This window comes from Parasteatoda tepidariorum, chromosome 1 (assembly GCF_043381705.1).
Source record: "Parasteatoda tepidariorum isolate YZ-2023 chromosome 1, CAS_Ptep_4.0, whole genome shotgun sequence".
NCBI lineage: Eukaryota > Metazoa > Arthropoda > Arachnida > Araneae > Theridiidae > Parasteatoda > Parasteatoda tepidariorum.
In genome coordinates, this window is record NC_092204.1 from 40,417,338 (window position 1) to 40,438,350 (window position 21,013).

The window sequence follows — 21,013 nt, forward strand, 5'->3', positions numbered from 1 at the left end:
AAATGGTATCTCTTTTTTTTAGAGAAGGAACATCCAAAGCCCATCGGAAAAATATTTGTAAATAAGCAGAAAAAAATATGTATCTTCTTATTAGAGTTAAAACCTAATGCCTGCAAACTCGTTTTACTAAATTTAATAATGTAACATGAAAGGCCTATTTAAACTTTACTTTCCATAGTCTTATGAATCACATTACTTCAAACATTAAAATATACAAAAGAATACATTCCCCGCCGAACCTGTGCAGGGACGCCGTTAAACATTTTCGGAAGTACCTCCTGAAGGAAGACGAGATAGTTTTGAGCATCCAGTAGAGGTGGTTAGATGTATGGATCGACTAAATTGTACCCCATGCTACCCGCCCACACGTTGTGAAGCGTTGTTGTGCAGCTCGTGATCGGGCTACATGTGGGTTGTTTAAGACCCACATGTGCACGTTGAGCATATTGAACACACTTTTTGTGAAAGGATGCTACATCACTGAATAAAACAGAACTGGAAAAATGCTCATCAGCCTTTATCTATTGTAGAAGCAACTGAGCAAATGCGATACATAATGGGTCTTCACTCGGCTGTACTCTCTGAACATGAAGGGAGTATAAGGCTGCAGATGCTCCGGTGTCAACGGCAAGGACCTGTACTCTGGTATCAGGATTCATACAACAGACCCTCTTCGATTATGAGTGTTTGTATTGCTTACACCCTCCAAGTACCTTCAATCCTGGCTGTGAAGGACCCACGTTCCGCAATCTTCTGAGATCACCCGAGCGAAATATGTGATGATTTAGTTGGTGCCTCGTTGGATATCTTTCCCAATACAACCGAACAGCGTTTGTAAAACGATTCATGTTGAGCACAGGCAGTCGGCGTCTACAATGAGGAAGCCAAAAGTGTTGACTTTGAGAGCTTGCCTACAGCACTACCTATAGAAATTCGTTTTCCTGTGTAATTATGGCTCATAACGATGTTCTCAACCTCCCCTTTAAGTTTGTAAGCGACGCCCAATCAGAACCAATTAGGTTCGATACATTTGTTTGCTGTTGCTAACAGATAACCAATCAAATCTGATTTGAATCACATGGTTAGGCATAATTATTTCACTTTTTCTCGATTTGCGAGTAACCAATTGAAAGCTTTCCGTCAAGAAATAAGGGCAAGGTGCAACTGTTATTATCCATTATCAACGTATACACTCTTTTTAAGTAATTTATTCAAACTCACTACAATGTCACTTAAAACTTTCCTTCACTCAATTCGTCAATTATTCTTCCTAAAATTTATTACGATTTTTATTTTTATAAACAAATGATCCGGAGGTGGACGTATTGCCCCATTTCCATGTACTTCAAACTCACTAAAATGCTACTTTAAACCTTAATTCATTAAATTTTTATTTATTCTACATAAAATATGTCAGTATTTTAATTTTTTTTATAAATAAATGATACAAAGGTGAGCACATTGCCTTCCTTCTACTACGTGGAGGAAAGACGCATGCGTGCTGAGCTATCTCAGAACAATCGGCAACAGTTAAGAAAGTGCAGAATATACATAGTTTAGAGTTAGAGAGAGATTGGTTTTCTGCACGCATGATATGATATCAATAAAATACTTCGTTTAATAATCCAGTAATCTTTCAAGACGATCGATGGGGAAATTAAGTTCATAATTTTTGAAAGTAACAAATAATTCCTATTTTTTTACTATTTTTTGTTTCTTAAAGAATTTAATAATCATAATCAAAGATTATTTAATAAAGATAAAGTTCTGTTACTCGTTAATTACTGAATTTCAGAATATGTTTCAAATGGTTTCAGTAAATAAAAAAATTGAAAACAGCAAATTTCAGCGAATGATCAACAGTTTTCGCTGACGAAAGCAGAACATTAATTTTTAACTTATAATCTCCGTCTAAATTTAAAACATATACCTACAGTGCAAAAAATTCCAGATTACGATATAAATTTCTGGCACTTTGGGTGTATCATCCGCAAAAGCCATTTTATCGTAAAATCCATTTTTACCGTAAAATATTATACCATGATTTTTACAGGGATTTTTAATTAATTTGAGTGATTCAGTGATTTTACGGTAATTATATTTCTATAAAAATTCAGCAGACTATCAGGCTTTTTTTGTTCCGCAACATGTTTTGATAAAACTGGATTTTATGGTAAAAAGTATTTGCTTCCTAAGTGCTGGTACTTTTTACCATAAGTTGATCCGTAATTTTTTACAGTATAAGTACATGTGTCGTATTTTAAGTTTTAGAGGTAGTATTAAATTGAAAATATTTAAAAAAACCAAAGACACGACAGTCAATGTTCAAAAGACCAAAAGATGTTCAAAAATCATTAGCGCCAATAATCTTTTTCACACTTTCGTCATTTGGTGGTTCCTTCCATATAAGGGAAAGTGCAGTTGTAATTCACTCTCCGTGAGAAATGCTTCTCGAGAATTGTCCCAAGTAATATGTTAAGGACATCTGTGACAGTGAAGATATGCGAGGAGTAGGAGGAGGTTTAATTAATGAACGTTCTAGTACTTAAGGACGAGATGTATGTATAATGATATCATCAGATCGCTATTTGCTTGACACACATTCAAAACTAGTGAAATGGAACACAGGATCTGTTTTGAGTGGAAATGGTCGCCTATTACATAAGTCATTTAGTACCAAGTTTGCTCGATTAATTTATATACATTGTGAGGAAATATCGGCACAATAAAATAGTAAAGCATTGACCAAATTATTATAATAATTTGGTTTTTCCCCATGGCTCAGTGATAAGCAACATAAAGCAATCTCAATCAACAATTTCAACTATTCCCAAATGGTTCAGACAGTAATTTAAAACAAGAAGTAATTATTTTCTGAAAACGTGTCATTATTAATTGGGTACATGTAACTGATCACATGGTTGAATCTAATCACGTGGTTGGGCTTGGCGTGTAAGTGTTACAGCTTTAAAGCTTGGGTTTATTATAGCGCTGAATCAAATTTCGGATCAGATTTAGTTGGATGCCTGCTAGCGACATCACGTGTGTGAGTCGAAATTGATTGGCTGACCCATGCGTGCTGTTACCTGCAAGCATCTAATTCAGTGTTATATGTAGAGCCGATGTTTTGATGACCTAAGATATTCCTAAAAGGTGGGCTTAAAAATAGTAAAAATTCTTTGAAAAAAATAAAAATGCTCTTAAAATTAAAAAAATTATTCCCTTGTATGTACAAAATTTTGATTAAAGTTTCAATATAATAATCGTAGTTACGTGCGTTGTGTGGATTCTTCAGGGATAACCTAATAAGTGTGTCTATTTAAAAACAAACACAATTTTGAATTATTAGGATTTTCTAGAAGAGTATTTTCAAGATGTAATGCATGGAATAAAACGACTCAGTTAAAATGTGTATTAAAGTTGTAATAATGAGTTAGTACTTCAAAAAATGCTTAAAAGAGAACAAAAATTATCCTAAGTTTAAAAAACAACATGCCTTAAAGGAGCAAAAAATCCAAAATTGATGCAAAATGCCATTATTAGGACCTTAGCTATATGGTCCTCTTAGTGTTCGACAGGTTAACACTGAAGATATCCCTGCTTTAGAATTAAGACTTTTTAAGCATGTGTGCGACAATTAAAAGTGTTTCGTAATGCAAGAGTCATTATCGCTTGGAGAGAAAAGGTTATTTCTTATTTATTAACCGAAATCTAAAATATTTAGGTTAGTTAAAATTAAACAGACGATAACAAATAAATAAAATCATAAATCGTGAAAGTTCAGAGGAAAAATTTGCCCAAAGTTTTGTTTCACCCTTTATTTTTTAACTGCCTTAGATAAAGGACAATTTCTAAGCAACAAAAATATTTTTAATTATAAAATACAAAAAACATCAACACAAATGTATCAAAGCTCTTAACCCCGTCCCTCCCCCGTCAGGGGGCATCCGGAGAATACTGTAGGGTCTAAGTGCGCGTACGTGATCTCTCAGCAAAAGAAAGAGAGGATTCAAAAAGGTAGTCTTGGTGGCGATCCATGGCAACACCAGAAGGCCTCTAAGAATTTAGTGAAATCTTAGAATTAGCAATAGTAGTTACTCAGAAAATAGAATGTAGGAGTTTGAGTGTACAAACATAATAGGCGAGGCATCAATTAAAAAAAAAACATTGAAAAAAAGGTAACAAACATATTGTGATGATGAAAAGTACCAGAATTTGTCCAAAGCCCATGAAAACAGATACAATTTCAAAAAGAAGAGTTACGGCGAGGCAGCCGTGAAGAAAAATACACAAACAAGAGGAAACTCAAAACATGAATAGTTAGAAAATTTGACAAAATTTTGAATAATAAATTAATCGAAAATTCGAAAATCATTTCTGAAGAATACAAATAGAGTATTTGCGAAGATTCAAGATAAAAATAAATAAATAAGCAAATAAATAAATAAATAAATAATAATAATAATGTTATTAGAATACAGAAAATTGTTAACAGTGAGATACAATTAATGCATTACATGAAATGTAGAGCTCGTTAATTGTAAAGGACACATTTGTTGACGCCGTCTAGTCAAGTAAAGTTCCCTTGTAAGGGAAAGGCGTTCCATTATTTTAATGATTTTCTGTTTGACTTTCTTCTGCTTCCAAAATAATTTAAGTCGAGTGCAATTTAAATGTACAGAAAAAAGTTTTTGCCGAAGGTCTTGAAATTTACTGCAATTTATTAAAATATGTTCCAGATTTTCAAAAGTATTGCAGGAGTCACAGAGTACTTCTTTGCCAAAAAATCTAGCCTGGTGTTCTCCGTGAGCCCCGTGATTTGTGAGAAATTGATTAAAAAAAAATTTCAACACAAATGTATAAATTTCGAAAAAAAATTTAATTAATTTTTTTTTTATTGAAAAGTGTTTTTATTAAATCTTCAATTTTTTTTTACTAATTTATCTCCTTGTAATGTTATTATGCAAATAATTTCAGTTTCTTAACCGGTAGAATGAGAAAGATGCTCTTCATCAGGAAGAATATACGTACTAAACAGTACGAATACGTGCTAATAAGAGATGTAATGTGAGAGTATCGTATTAAGATCACGTCCGTCCTTGGGCCACTAGAGTTAGAAAGGATTGGTTTTACATATGATACCTTGGGCATACATGCATTGGACGCATCTAAAATATAGCTATATAAAAATTATTTAAATTTTCTTACGTAACGTAATATTTATTTAATTCTGAATTACTATTTAAATTAAAGCTTGCTTTGAACTCTATCACTTAAGAAATGCAATCTATTCCATAATGTGAATGAATAAACTAATTAAGTACGATTAACAAATAAATTTTAGTTAATTACTGATTAGTTAATTGAGGTGGCAAATATTGATTTAGTCATTAGTTGATTGAAAAGTTCAATGAGCATTTTAAAAGCAACAACAAATGTTAATGCTTTTAAGAAGCAAATAAAATTCTTGTTGCCAGCTGAAATTATTATAGTGTATGGTATTTATTTCACCAAATTGACCTCTTAAAATGTAAAATAATTTTAAATCAAAAAATATGCAAAATGTTTTTAAGTCAAAATGAATGATTATTTCGGATAAATAAACCATAATTATCTCTGCATACTTAATAATTTGCTGACAAATAGAAACATTTCAAATACAGAACAGTAAAAAAGCAGATTACATAAAATTTTTCAGATTTATAATTTAAATTATTCAAAGTATTTCGAAACCCTTATATTAAAGAAAACTGCAAAATCAGCAAAATAACAAAAACAGTAATTGCTTTCCTTCAAATTAAGTAGTTTTATGTCTCGCTGCGTAAGTTAATTTTTATAATTAAGTATTCCGAGAAAAAAAAATAGAAGAGAATAGAAGGTTTTAAACTCATCTAAGAAGCAAATTGCACTCCATGCAACCTCTTAATGAAATAATTAAAAGAAATGGCAAAAAGTTCTAATCAATTTAAAAACTTCAGACTTCATTACTTGAAAAGTTTTTAAGCTTTTCCTGTTATAATCTTTGAAGTATCATGTTTATTTAGCTTTTTATTACCAAGGAATTTATTCAATGAGAAACAACCTTATCTCGTATAATAAATATTTAATTGATTACAAAATTCTTCTCTCTCTAATAACTTTAATTTCCCTCCTCCTTGTAACTAATCGCCCAATTAAAGAATTAATTAAAGGAAATTCAAATTTCGCTTTTTACAGAAAAAGATTATCCCATCGATTTGATTTTTAAAAAAAATCGTTTAGTTTTATGTCAGAATGAATCATTTCCCCCCGACTGATTCTGATTATTTGATTAAAAAAACGCACGGTTAGTTAACTATGATGACAAATTAACTATTCCTTGTTTAGTAGCTGTAAAATTAATTATCATTTTAATTACATATGAAAGGTGTATGTACGCAATGTATGGTTAGACATTTTAGGGGTTTATATATGGTTATATATAAAATTTTTTATGCCTTTCAGATAAATATTCCAAGAATCCAGGTGCCCTTGTAATCCCTTTGGCTCTTTTTTGCTTTTTTCCTCTTTTTTCATATTTGCGTTTACGTCATAGTTTTTTGAATCGTATGGTCTTATTATATTCTAAGTACAGAGAGTAAAAGGAGGAACACCTTAATAACTTGTAGACAGACTGAATTTTCAAGTACTAAAATGCATTCTTAATGATTCAATAGGCCAATCTTAAATATAATAATAATAAACAAAAAACGACTGATTTTTTCTGAATAAACATGCAATTTTTTGACAGATTTAAATTTTTGATCCTCAAAATAAGAGGGTGGGTGGCCGCAATCTGGAAAATGTGGATCTAATAGTTTAGGTTGAGGAATGATCGGAAAATTGGGACTCTTAATATTAATCTCCCTTCTTGCATATTTCACCACATCTTTGTAAATATTTAAGATAATAGAAAATAAATTTTGAAATCAATTATTAAGCTATTTTATCCAACAATAATTCTGCGTAGAAATTCTGTGATAACTCTGATTTATTTATTACTTTTTATTATTTATTACAAAATAATAAAAAATCTATTGAATTATAAGCTATGCAAGATTTCACATTATTTTTAATCAAATAATTTTGAAGTACAAAACCTAAAATTTGAGCTGAATTCATCAATCAGTTATTAGATAAAGAAGCTTTAAAAATACGTCTTTTTTATACTATTCAGCGCAAAAAAAAGGAAATTAACATTATACGGTCCAAAATTTCGACCGATTTCTATCTTAAATTATTCGAATAATGCTTTACAGATTGTGATAAGTCCCATGCTTTTAGGATCAAAAATTCAAATTTGACGGGAAGTAAGATTTTGTGTCGAATTTTGTTGCTTAAAATATCGTCAGCATAAATAATTTGCTTGTTTAAGTGAAGTTCTTCGAACCATTCTGATGTTATCGTAGTACGCAATAATCCAAAAGTTATCGAAATGTTTTTATTTTTATTTTTAATAGTGCTCACTGTTTATAATATGCACTATAAAATAGTCCTAAAAATTTACGATAGGCAAAAAAGCAGGAGAAGTGCGCGGTTGAATCTGAATTTTAGGGTAGACATTACTTAAATGTGATTTCATAATCACCTTATAATTTCCTTTTTTTTAATAGGATTTAAATTACATGAGTTATGAAATATAGTTTTAAGGATGTTATGTAAGTCGCATTTTAAATTAAGTAATTAAATAACAAAATAATAGAGAGCTTTTGCTTTACGTTACGGTTTCCTGTTAATGCAAACGCCAATTAAGCTTAACAGCGCATGGGCGAAATTTAACATAAAAATTAGCGGATGCCTTTAAATACAGTTTTTGCATTACGTTTGGCATAACCTTAGCGTAAACGCTATTTCTCAAAAATCGCCCATTTTAATGTACACTGGTGGACAAAATTTAGAAATGGAAAGCATTTTCGCACATTCATTTGCACCTGCAAGATACCCGCACACCGCTCCATGTGTTTGACAATAGTTCCGTGAATGCCCAGAGGTACAGGCAGAAGGTCATAGTGCCCTATGTGCGTCTTTTCAAGGGCGCTGTTGGCCCTGAGTTCATTTTTATGGACGACAATGCGCGACCACATAGGGTTATCATGGTTGATGAATATCTGGAAAGCGAGGAATGGATTGGCCAGCCAAATCCCGTGACCTGAATCCTATTGAATATGCTTGGGATGCTCTTGCGATGCACCAACCTCCCCCCAGAACCATTCTGGAGTTAAAAATTGCTCTGGTGGAAGAATGGGAGGGTCTTTCACAAGTCCTCCTTAACTCCCTTAGTAACAGCATGCATACTCGTTGTGCATGCTGTCTGTCTGTCAGGGGTAACCATGCACCATACTAGAGGCAACACACACTGTACAAGCCTCACTTTTATTGCCATCTTTTATCCTTAAGTTCAGACTGCATTGGATTTATTGGCAATAGGTCTTGTCAGTGAATGGCGCTTTCATTTTTATTTTGCATACTTTATTATCATGGAATAAGCTATATCCATACCAAATTTCATTTATTTATATTCAGTATTTTTTGAGATATTTGGGAAAATGTCTTCCATGTCTTAATTCTGTCCACCAGTGTATGTTGATTTGATTGAGCTGTATTCCGTTTGTTTGCGTTGTCGAAAGCTTCCCTCCGTTTATTTTTAATTATTTCATTTCTTCTTCATTTTGCTTATTTTTATTTTCATTATATTTTTTAAAATAGGAATAATTTGTCGAAATCGGTGATATACGATGGTATAAAAGAGAGGGAAATAGAAGAAGCACTTATGTTAAAATTGTCGCAGTTTTGTCAAGAAATATACTTCAGATAGACGAACTAGGCCATAGTGGATTTTCTTTGATATGGAAGAAAATTTTTTACGATCAAAAAATTTTACTTCATATATTTGAATTCATGCATTTCCTTTTTTTTTTATTATTTTGATATTTTATTATTTCTTACATGATTTGTGAATAATATTCGAATGAAAAGAAAGAAATGTACGGTTGCATGAAAAATTGCTTATTAACATGTGGTATGTTTGTTAAACATTATTAGTTGCTAAAAAATATTTTTATTCACTTGTCCATTTTGTAACTTTATAAACTTAAGTGAGTCTTTGCTAAAATTGATTAGTCTTGAAACAGAGCTTGGTAATAAGTACTAACTGAAACTTTAAAAAATAAGTTATTTACTGAAAAGCAAAACAATTGGAGTTGTTGTCATTGAACTTATTCTAAAATATTTTAGAAGAGAAGACGGGATGAATCTAAAAGAGTAAGTGCTTAGCTATTTAGATTTTAATTTTATTGAAAATGTAAATATAAATCTTGAATGAAGTTTATTCTAATTGTAAATGTTAATGTAAATGTTATTCTAATTGTAAATGTTGTACTCCTGTATTCCTTTTGATCGATTGCATAGCGCAATAATTTTAAGAGTGTAACAGAGTGAAAATATTAAGTTGAAAATAAAATACTATTTCTGCACTCAGTTCAGCGAGAACCAATAGAGAAAGTAAATAAAGTCACCTGATACATGGCACTACTTTTAGCTGATTAACACCAAGGTTATGAAAAACGACTTTAAACTGACTAATAGTTAGAAAGGAAAGAATTGCTGACACAAGCAGGAATCAGCAGATAATGTTGGCGATAAACAGCAAACCTTTATGTTTACTTTCACTATCAGTTCTCGATAGATAAATGTTCAGTAGTAGTATTTTTATTATGAATTTAAAATTTACACACTCTTACACTTTAAAAAAAAAAAATATTGTGCTTCGCAATCACAATAAATTTAAGAGTACATATAATATGCATATATTACAACTGGCGATAGTAAACTAAGCGGATAGGTGTACATACAGTGTACACGCATATATCAGTTTGAATAAGCTTCACTTAAGTTTTATATTCGCATTTTCAATAAAGTTAAGAAAAATAGAAAGAGTTAAGCATTGACTTTCTCAAATTCGACCTGTCTTCTCTCCTAAAATGCTTCAGATTTAGTTTTATATTTTCCGGTATGTTTTGCAATGTAGATTTCTTTTCAGTAGCATTGACTTTATTTTGATGTGCATCCTTTCCAACGTTCCAGATCTTTATAAGTATCCAAAGCTAAAACTTAGGCCAAATGTCTTGTCGGTTATACCCCAGTTTAGGAGTTTTTTTCTTTGTTTTGTTTCCATTTTTAAAGTACTTACGTTAAAATTAACATACCTACGTTATTTGATAGATGCAAAACGCTATTTCTGAGCATGCGCATTATCGTTAAGGAGTTGAAAACAAGGTTAGCCTTAACGTTTACGCAATGCAAACATAACGCATAAGCTCTCTATTATGTTCCAAATTAATAAGTAAATTTTAAGATATTTCCAACGTAAAACAGATCCTCTGCCTTTCGGAATTATATACTATGTTGTCACTTCTTCTATAAATGAGGATTAATTTCATTGATAAATTTTTCCATAAATTTAATTTTCCCACAGATTGACTTTGGATTTTCTTTGTTTATAAATAAAGGGGATTAGCTGTTATAATATTTAAACTACTAACATTCTGGAAAAAAATTTTAATTAAAAGGAATTATAATTTGTGCTGTAGATGAAATTTTAATATTCTTGAATCTCAATCTCTGTTAAAAAATTTTTCACAAAACTCTTCTAATGTCGTATTTCGTACGTTTAAACCTTTACGACTGACAAAGTTTTAATATGCTTCAGTTATTATTTTTTAATAGTTTCCTAACTAAATGACATTAATTACTTTAATAATGAAGTGAAAAATTTATCTCTATGGGTGTTTCTCTCTTATAACTATTCCCAACCGTTTGCGTATCCATCCTGAAATTTTTAATGCAGCTGCAAAAGGCATTTTTAACTTCCAAACTTTTAAACGTCTTCCAAAATTGTTCAAGCATTTTAATTAGTCTGTTAGGAATGGAATTCCATTTTTTCAAATATTTAAAAGATAGGTAATATTTAAAACATTAGTGATGTTTGCTAGCATACAAATCTCTTTAATTGGAAAAAAGGCTGTGTTCCCGAATTAGCATTCCTTAAGTTATCAGAAACAAGATGTTTATTTTGTTTATATCTACGTTATTGAAACGTGATATTATAAAATTAAATAATTTGAAATTAACGATAACTGAAATAAAGCTATATACTTAAAAGTGAAATTAATGGAGAAAAGATACTTATTAGCTTAGGGGAGTAGTAAAAAATTACCATACTGATGTCAATGATAATTAATTTTGATAATAGATGCTATCGGTATTGTGACAATTGGTGCCGTTTAAATACACAAATATACTAACCTAGGTACTGACAGAACTATTTTATAAGACTATCTGTCTGTCAGGGNTAACTTAGCTCTAATTCTTCTAATATTCTGATTTATGTTTAAATTTTTAGAAGAATAGGTACAATTTCCCAACATCCCGTTCTGAAATATTTGATAAACGGTAATGTAAGAAAGTAATTTATCATGATTAACTAATACGGCACCCTTTCTTAAACAAGGAAAAAGAAATACTATTACGTTAAATTGTGGTGAAAAATTTCCTTACATGTGACAATTGACTTAAATGCGTTTAAATCATTACAGTTGTCAAAAACCAATATTGAGTTTTTTCTTTTATTAACGAAAAAATAGAGTTGATTTTAACCTTACTTTATTTTATTATTCTACATCTTTACTCTCTGTAAAGGTATTCCACAGCATTTTTCATATTCTTTTTCTTTTTCATGCTAGTGCAGTAGATTAATATCTTTCCGGAAGTTCTTTTTTTCATTGTTTGTTTAGTTCTTGTTGATAAATGGCGAGATAAATCATTCCTCTTCTGAGGAAAAATCCTAGGGATCGCATGGCATCTTTCAAGTACCTAGACACGAAAAACTGTGGATAATTATATTTATCTGTCTTCTTTTTTTCTTGAAGATATCGAGGAGGTATCGATTTGTTATGCTAAGTTGCGAATATTTCATTTCGGGATTCTAAATTAGGAAACAGTTTCGAACAGAGAATAAGGTCTCGTAAAAACTAACGATAAAGTTACGGATGTGATCATTACTTCAAATTAAGTTAGTAATGTATTTATCTTCATTTCTGGAATCAAAAAGTTTCCGAGATCTATCACTTCAAACATCTTTTTTATAAACTATTCAAGTTATTTTATTAAAATTTTGTCTTTTAAAATTACATAAAGTTTAAGGAATATTAACATTTGTATACCATAATTTTTTGTTTTCTTTCATTAGTGAAATAAGCAATAAAATGTATTAAATAACTACTAAAATAATTTTTTTGATGAACCATCTATAAAAATAAAACAAGTGTGAAAATATGAAATTACTATGAAGGGGTTTAACTTTCAAGCATTTTCCCAAATGCATTATTAGGGCCATACCATCCTGATTGTGGTTACCCCAATATTTTGAACGTCAAACATTTGACTTCATCGAATTTTTGCGTTATACCGTAGTTTAAAATACTGTGAACTCTAATTAATTAGTATATTTAGTGTTTACCTTTTGAATAATCAAGATTATAGTTTGTGAAAGTTTGTTTATTGGATCAAAAATTATGCACGTGTTTCGTTTACTATTTTAAGCACCGTGTGTATAAATATTCTTATAATTAAAACTAGATGCACACAGAAAAATAAAATCTGGTCAAATCACCATACTGTACGGTATTTTGATATTTTTGGGAAAAAACTCACAATTCTGGCTAATGAAACCAAAATATATGGTATTTAAACCATTCATTTCATTCTAAAACTCTTTTAGCTTAAAAAATATACAAATTTGAAACAACATATCTATCGTTTTCTTTAAGTCTAAATTTTTTAATCGTGACTTATTTAAAATGAAGAAAAAATTAGACTTAAGGAACGCGATAGATATGTCTGTTATCAAAAATACGAAAAATCATCAATTGCTGTACATCTTAGGCATAAATTCAATTTCGACAATACTAACATAATTTTCATCCCACTCATATCAGCTCATCTTGATTCCCTGAAATCTTAATAAAGCATAACTTAATAAAGTCATTTAATAAAAAAAAAATAAAAGAACATTTACGTCCAAAATTGGTGCCTTTTTAATTATTATAGATTACATAAAGTTCACGTAAGCTTTAAATTTTTTTAGAAGTTTGAATAGTAATTTTTATATTCATGCTTTTGGTAGGAATATAATTATCTCAAATAAATGTTAATAATCAGATAATTTAGCAACTACTTTTAAACTTTTTGGAGCATAAAAGTGGCACATTAAAGTACCGATATTAAATAAAGGATTGAATCTTTTTTGCTTATTATAATTAGAACAAATTTTATGTGAGTAGTGCATGTTTGTACGATCATGATGATTGATCCCGATCTTTCTAAAGCTTTGATTATGCTTCTAAATTTTTGATCATGATCTTTCAAAAGCTTTGATCATGATGTTTCTAAATCTATGATCGAGATCTTTCTAAAGTTTTAAAGACGATCTTTTAAGAATTGTCAGAAGCTTTTACATTTCAAATCATTTAGTCGAGGAGAATTATAACTGAATTAAATTAAGAAGAATCGCTTTCCTAAGACATGTAGAAGGCATGTATGTAGTCAAAACAACTTTTTATCCAAGAATGTAATTTTTATGCAAGCCTTCTGAGCCCAAGTCTGCGGGTTCGATCCCCGGCCCAGACACCGAATTTTCGGGATGCAGAAAATCCTTAGCGGCCATGTCGCATGATTATGCGGCATGTAAAAGATCCCTGGAGTGCCTTATTGGCTCTTGGCATTTCCTGCAAAATTAAATTCCTAGTGCACTTTAGCATCCAAATAGAGTCTCGGTGCTGCCATCTAGTGTGGCAGAAACTAGACGTCCAAATTAACATGATCAACGGTATGTCACCCATTGTGGTGGTCCTGAAAGAGCGGATACCACCTCTGGAGAATGCACTAGGTCTGCTCATCGGGAAAGACTGATAGTGCAGCTCATTGGAAATAAAAATAAAAAAAAACTTTTTATGCATTATATTTTAATTTCTTTCGTTAAAATTGAAAATAAAAAGAATCACACGAAAAATCTGCTAAAATTGTTGAGTAAGTAAGCATAAAACTCAAGAATTGTTCTCATAAAATAAGCTAATAAATAGCTTGAAAAAATGCATCTCAGTTTCCATTATTATTGAAAATAAAATGGATTTCGCTCTGCTACTTTAAAGCCCTGTGGAAATCAAAGCAACGAAAGATATACAACTATAAAATGCGAAGCACGTTTGGGTGTGGGGAAATTTCTCACATTGGAGCCCCATTTAAATTTTGTATCTGTTTCTCTATGCGGCACAATTTAGGAAGATATATGGTCGAATAAAACTGGCACGCCTTTCTTAAGAACAGTTCATTTTTTCAAATAGACATGAAAAATTGAAATATTACTTCAGAAGAACTGGTTCAGATGTTTTGAGTATAGAGTATGAACTTTTTCCGTTTATTTACTTTTTTATATTTGGTAACTTATGTTGTGTAAATAAACTATTTTATGTCTGTAACTATTAAAAAATTGCTTTTTTTCTTCAAAATATGGTGAATAATGGGTAGGCATTTTTTCTGACTTGGTAAGTATGTATATTTCATGATAGACAATTTTTGAAGCAAATCGTTATTTTTTCGGAAAACTTCGTTAGTTTTAATTTTTTACTTTATGGGCTAATAAAATAAAGATCATTCTTAAAAAAATTTTGCTTCCATGATAATTAATTTGACTTTAATAACTTCTTTGTATTATTTATTAGGTTTCCTGAAATCTATAAAAATGTGTGAATGTTGATAAATGTTTTATTCTTTCTGGAATAAATATTTAATATTGATTACTTGTTGAAGAAATTGTTTTCTATGAAATATTTTTAATTCAAAGAGTTTTAATTAGGTTTTGAAGCAACTAGCATTATATAACTAGCATTTATTTTTGGGTTCGTAGATTTTAAAAAAACATATCTCCTCCTGTAAAAAAAGAGAGGATAAAAAACTATTAGTTACTAGCATGCAATCCTCTAAAGATGTAAAGAGAGTGATAACTTACAGCCAAATTATTTACAGCCAAAGTAATATTATTTGATTGCCAAGCATAGTGATATACTATATTTAAATTTATTTCTATTTTCTCATTTTTTCTAAAAGAGTATTCAGTTTCAATTCCTTTTATCTTTACTATCAAAAATGATCAATTCTGAATTTTTATTAATTAACTAAAATGTTTTATATCAACTAAAATTTATTTTTATTAACAATAAAAACCTTTATACCCAATTTTTACATTTTATAAATTGGCATTATATTAACTATCAGGGATCTGGAAAATGAATAGATACTCGTTTCTCAATATATTAAGATAATAGTTTTGTAAGTATCGTTTTTTAACGCCAAATCTCATTAACCTTATTGAATTTCGATAGTCTGACTTCGTATTTGAGCAGCTTTTCTCGATTCCGAACACTATGTGTCTATAAAATTTGTTCTCAGTCTGCGAAATTGTTGCTTGAAATAATGGTTATTTTGAAAACATTGCTTAATAGTTTCTCCTCTTTAGAAGCGACATCTCTTGGCAAAATTTTTAGCTAATTTTTAAACTTAATATCACAGGCTACCTTAACAGAACGAAGAAAACCGAATGTTGCTATCTCCTAATTTTTCTTTCCTTGATTCTTAAAATCATCATGTATTATGCCAGGATTTTTTTTAAAAACTTACTACTGGGAATATCAGATACATAGTTCAGAAACAATTTCAAATCTTCTGCAACAAACGTTTTAAACATTGATAAATTTTTTGCGAAATGTTTGTTCATTAACAAATAAAAACCCAAACCTTCTGTATTGAAATGATTATCAGTTTTTATTTTTTTTCCGTGAGGTTTGTCAGAAAGTCTTACTCATCTCGATTATTATCAAGGCAAATGTAAATAATGCATGATACTCTTCATTATTCATTTAATATATTTTTGCTCATTTTTAATCATCGCTGAAATGATTAAAAATAAGCAGAAATATATTTAAAGAATCATACAATTGTTACACCAAAATAATAATCATTAAAGAAATTAACAATACATAATCATTTCTTATGTCTTAAAATAGAATTTCTTTTCACCGCCTTTAAATTTCTGCTTCATCCTCACTTGACGGAGAGAATTCTAAATTTTGAGAGCTTTCTTCGAAAGCCTTGTGAGCATATTAAATAACACTTTTTAGCGATGTACTTGCTACATAGCTATTGTGAATCCGTAACAGTTATTTAAGGCTCTTAAGTTAAAATTCAACCCTTTCCAGGCAGAGTCCTCCACGTTAATTAAAATTTTATGAATGAAAATCAAATTCTTAATTCAGAGTTACCCCCGCTATTGAAAAAAGTTTGTGATCTTATTTTTAAATACCGTCGACCGGCCTGTGTAGGCGGTAGGGAACTGTCCTTGCCTCAGAAAGGTTCTGGGTTCGAATCCCGGGCATGGTATGGATGTTCTTTCCTTCTCTGTACTATCTGTCCTTATTGTGGGAGCGACGTTTACCCACCTAATGGTGCTTCTGTAAGAGAGGTCAACAAATTCGCCCTGTAGATGCCTGAATAAACGGCATCAGAAACACAGGCGGGCATCAGAATTTTTTTTTTCTTTTTAAATACTTAAAAAGATACATCAAATTGGATCATTTGGATTCAGATGCAAAAATTAAGATTTATTTATTTACCTTAATCATGACTCATGACATAATTTTCTCCTCTTTGGAAAAATTCCACCAAAGTGGTGATATTTTACAGAAGTTCAATAATTGTGTTTTATAAACATTGAAAATATGTATCCATTTTTAATTTCAGTCCGTTCTTTTGAGCAAGATAGTATGTACCGCTGGAAATTTGAGTTTTGCTTCAGGATTAAGGCACTCAAATTTATTATTTTTTATTCCATTGATGTGCTTAATCAAAATGTACAGGCGTTTAGAGTACGATTCTTTTTTCAAAATTTATTTCTGTGGCCTTGACGACGTGCACAGATCATTGATGGTGATTTTGTAACAAAAACTGCTTGACCCGCCTGGCACGTCTAACATAAAGTTCCTTTGTCTGAAGTTAGATATAGGAACTCTAGTTTTTAAAGCATAAGTGGTTAGGTAAAAAAAAGATGATAGTCAGTTGGTGATAGATGAGATCTGTAGGGCGTAGTCAAATGGTTCCTAGCTCAAGACCATAAAGTGTTATTATGCCCCAGCCGCTGCAATGCACTCGGTCATAACTTTTTACGATTGCTAAATGGGTTGTTATAAATGAAAAATGTAATTTATGTTGCATTTAGATTTTATTCTTTGAAATGCAATTTTTTTGAGTTTCATATTTTAATAATTTAAACCAAACTTTAAAAATGGTCAATCAAATTTTCAAAATCTATAAAAGTTTGTTTACAATTAAACATAATTAGTAAGGTACCTAAATGTTTTTTTTCTTCGAAACAGCGCGTAATTTCATCTCATTAATGTAGATCGCTTTGTAAATTATCCATCGTTAGAACTATGTTTACTCTAAAACTACTTTGTAAATGTTCTAATAGACGATCAGACATTTTCAAAATGACTTTAAATCTGTTTAACTTTTAACTATTCGATATTGCTTTACCGGTGAGAACTAATTTCCTAGAAGAACCATAATCCTAACTATATTGCCTTTTCACTTAAAATCTTTGCAAGCAGGCCATTGGGGATCGATAGAAGGTGAGGGGGGATGAGAAGAAAAAAAAGGAACTTATTGAGTCAAGTGCCGTGTTCTGTTGTTCTTGGAGTGAGATAAGTGATCCTAAAAGCGCTAATTTTTCCGACGTGTTATGGAACCCCACATCTTAAGACTTCCTCTTCCATTTTCCATCTCTTTCTACTTCACTGCTTTTCCCACTTAAGAGGAACTTGTTCTTGACTCTCGGTACTCAACCTTTCGCACTTAAGATAAATCGATAACAGATTGATTTCTATTTCTCTTTCTTTGTTTTATTCTGAATTTATTGTTTAAGCTAATGATTTAAGAGACTTCTTAACAGTGTTGTTATGAACTATATTTATTTATTAGAAAAAAAAAGTTTTTTTTTTGAATGGGCAGTGCACTTTTAAAATTTTTAAAATAATTTTGACATTAAATAATTTATTGTGTGTATAAATGTTAAAAACTAATCTTTTTAGTCGAAACTGTACAAGACACATTTGATAAGTTTACATTTAGAAAATAAGATTTTGAAAAAAAAAAAATCAGTATTTAATTCAAAATTTTTAACTGAATTATTTTATTTTAAACATTTTATTGTACGTATAAATGCTGGAAACTTACATTTTTGGTGGCTGCTATATTTTTATGAAATACCGAATTTGTGGAATTTTATAAAGTAATACTGAAAATTCAGTAAAATGAACTAATTCACTTTTCTGGCAACAATTTTTTAAAATATTTTAAATTTTTAAAAAATTTGGTTATAAATAAGATTTAGAACAAATTTTGCACCAAATTATTACGAAACTTATAGCTTTAAATGCAATTTTTTTTAAAAATAAAAGCATTTTGAGCCAGTATTTTAAATTAAAATATTATAAAAATTAAATTTTTTTCCATTTTTATTTACTATAATATATTTTAAATTTTTTCTAAATAAAATTTGTTTCAAATCTATGCTCGTAGTTAAAGTTTAAGAAATGAACAAAAAATTGAATAAAAAGTTGTTGTGTCAGGAACTTTTTTACTACATTATAAAGAATTCCAGAACTCAGGGTGTTACTGTCAGTATTTTTTACCGTTGAAATAAATTTTTACCAGATCATGTTACGGAACAAAAAAACTGATATACCATAATTTTTATAGTAATAACTACCTTAAAATTTCTGACTCACTCTAATTAAATAAATGTACAAAATGCGGTACAACATTTGTACAGCATTTGTACAATATTTGTACAAACTGTACAAAATGCGGTACAACATTTTACTGTAAAAAAGGATTTCACGGTTAAATTGATTTTACGGGTGATGCACAAAGTGCCAGTATTTTATATCATAATTTGATCAGGAACTTTTTACAGTGTAGGTGTAAATAAATATTTATTTTTAGACAGTTTTCTCTAAGCGAATAACATGTTATTTTTTATAGCTGCTGTGAGTAAGTAATAGTTATTCATGATTGTTAAGTTAATTTTTACCTATTTTTAAGCAGCGTCATCAATAAAATTGTAAAAATGGCGAAAAGCATGAATGTAAAAAAGCCCGCACATTTGAGAAAATGAAAAAATGTTTGTCAACTATTTTGTTAATATTTAAAATGTTACTCCCATTACCTAGATTTATGAAAATTTGCAATAATTGAGACATTTCATAGGTTTTAATATTTTTCATTTAGTTGAAAAAATCATATTGAATTTTCAAAAGTTTACGAACCCTCAAAATATTTAAGTTACTTGTCCATTCTAAAACCTAGAAAATTCTTAACGGCAAGATGGTACAATATGTAATTTAAAACCACAGCTTTACCTTGAATGCAAGGCTTTTAAACTAAAGCTAGAATGAACATGTTTTGATAATAACATTTCTTCTAGTCCAAAAATCTGAGTTTTTAAAAATGACATTTAGCACTTCCACAAAACTCTTCAAATACTTTTTATATGTAATTAATTATACATAGCCTGCATTCCGTTGGGAATATCCAAGCTTTAAAATATAAATGATAATAAATAAGGCAGTTGAAAAATTACTTATCACATAATGTAGGAAAAAAATTTACTTAAACTGTTTGTGGGTAATGTTAATTATAAAGAAAACACCAAAATTAAGATAAGTAAAGAATAAAGCATTTTTATCGATGAACTAGCAAAGGAATTGTGAGAAATTCATCGAGCATAATATATCAAACTTAACGAAGGATACATAATTTAATTTATCGCAGTTTGTTTGCACAAACAATACCCAAAGGTATTGTAAATGTTGAGAAATATAAGTGATGAATATTAATTACATCTCAAAGGAATTATCAACTAAGTGTATTTCAGTTACATTTCTTACTCTTCTCTTTAAAAAAGTAAATGCTTTGTTTTTTTAATGAGAGGTATTATAAGTTATTCTCCATTTATTACTAAGTCAGTTAGTCTCAAACTTATTATGCAGGATAAAAATTGATTTTATTTGAATACATTTTCTGAAATTAATACGGATAGAAAAATCGTATGAATAAATCGTTTATTGCACCTATTTGAGTTCTTTACTTTAATAATTGGATAATGTATATGAAGATAATTGATAAAGTTAAAGGAAGTTTAATACATTTCTTTAAAAAAAAGGGAAGAAAATTCATCAAATAAAGCAATAATAGCATATATATTTACAAATGAAATCTTTAAGCTCTGATGCTACAGCTGAAAGATTATCAGTGATGAAGCACTGTAAACTCAATTAAAAGTTCATCAGTAATTAAGCACTGGCAACAGCTTAGTTAAGAATTCGTCAACTATTAAGCACTAACAACCAATATGGTTTAAACCGCGGCTTAAGTGACCCGGTTTTCTTTCCAAGTCTGCTAACTCAACCAATTTCAACTGATAAAATTTAAAAGCCTAAGTTTAGACTGTTTTTTGAATAAAAAAACAAAACATTATATAGTTCTATGGATATCAAATATGTCTGTTGACGAACTTTGTTGAAATTTGACAAAAGTATTGCATGGCTTCCTAAGCAGAGCACAGCACAGCATACCGTACATTTTTTCCCCGTTTCGTTTTTGTTGTTTTTTTGTTTGATATTGTTGGTGATTTTTGGGAAACAAATTATTATTTAATACAAAAAGGTTTAAAATTGAGTAATGCTTCGTTTACTTAAGCAAAATATTATTCAACTAATCAGGTAAAGGGTTCGATTTGACAAGTGTTTCAACATAATGGCTTGATTCAGGAGATAAGGAACTCGTTAATAAATTGCATAAACACTTTATTTGAATTCGTATAATT

General features: G+C 29.8%; 2 protein-coding genes across 2 annotated transcripts in view; one reads left to right on the plus strand and one right to left on the minus strand.

Annotated features, from left to right (window-relative positions):
- The window catches only part of LOC107447101 (uncharacterized), an 81,244-nt gene extending 71,687 nt beyond the window's left edge, over positions 1 to 9,557 (minus strand). The window contains exon 1 of the mRNA XM_016061915.2: positions 9,534 to 9,557. Coding sequence (XP_015917401.1) covers positions 9,534 to 9,542 — 9 coding nt within the window. The 5' untranslated portion in view covers positions 9,543 to 9,557. The remainder of the gene's footprint in view (positions 1 to 9,533) is intronic.
- The window catches only part of LOC139425233 (uncharacterized), a 185,371-nt gene that overhangs the window by 40,703 nt on the left and 123,655 nt on the right, over positions 1 to 21,013 (plus strand). The gene's annotated exons all lie outside the window — the stretch shown is intronic.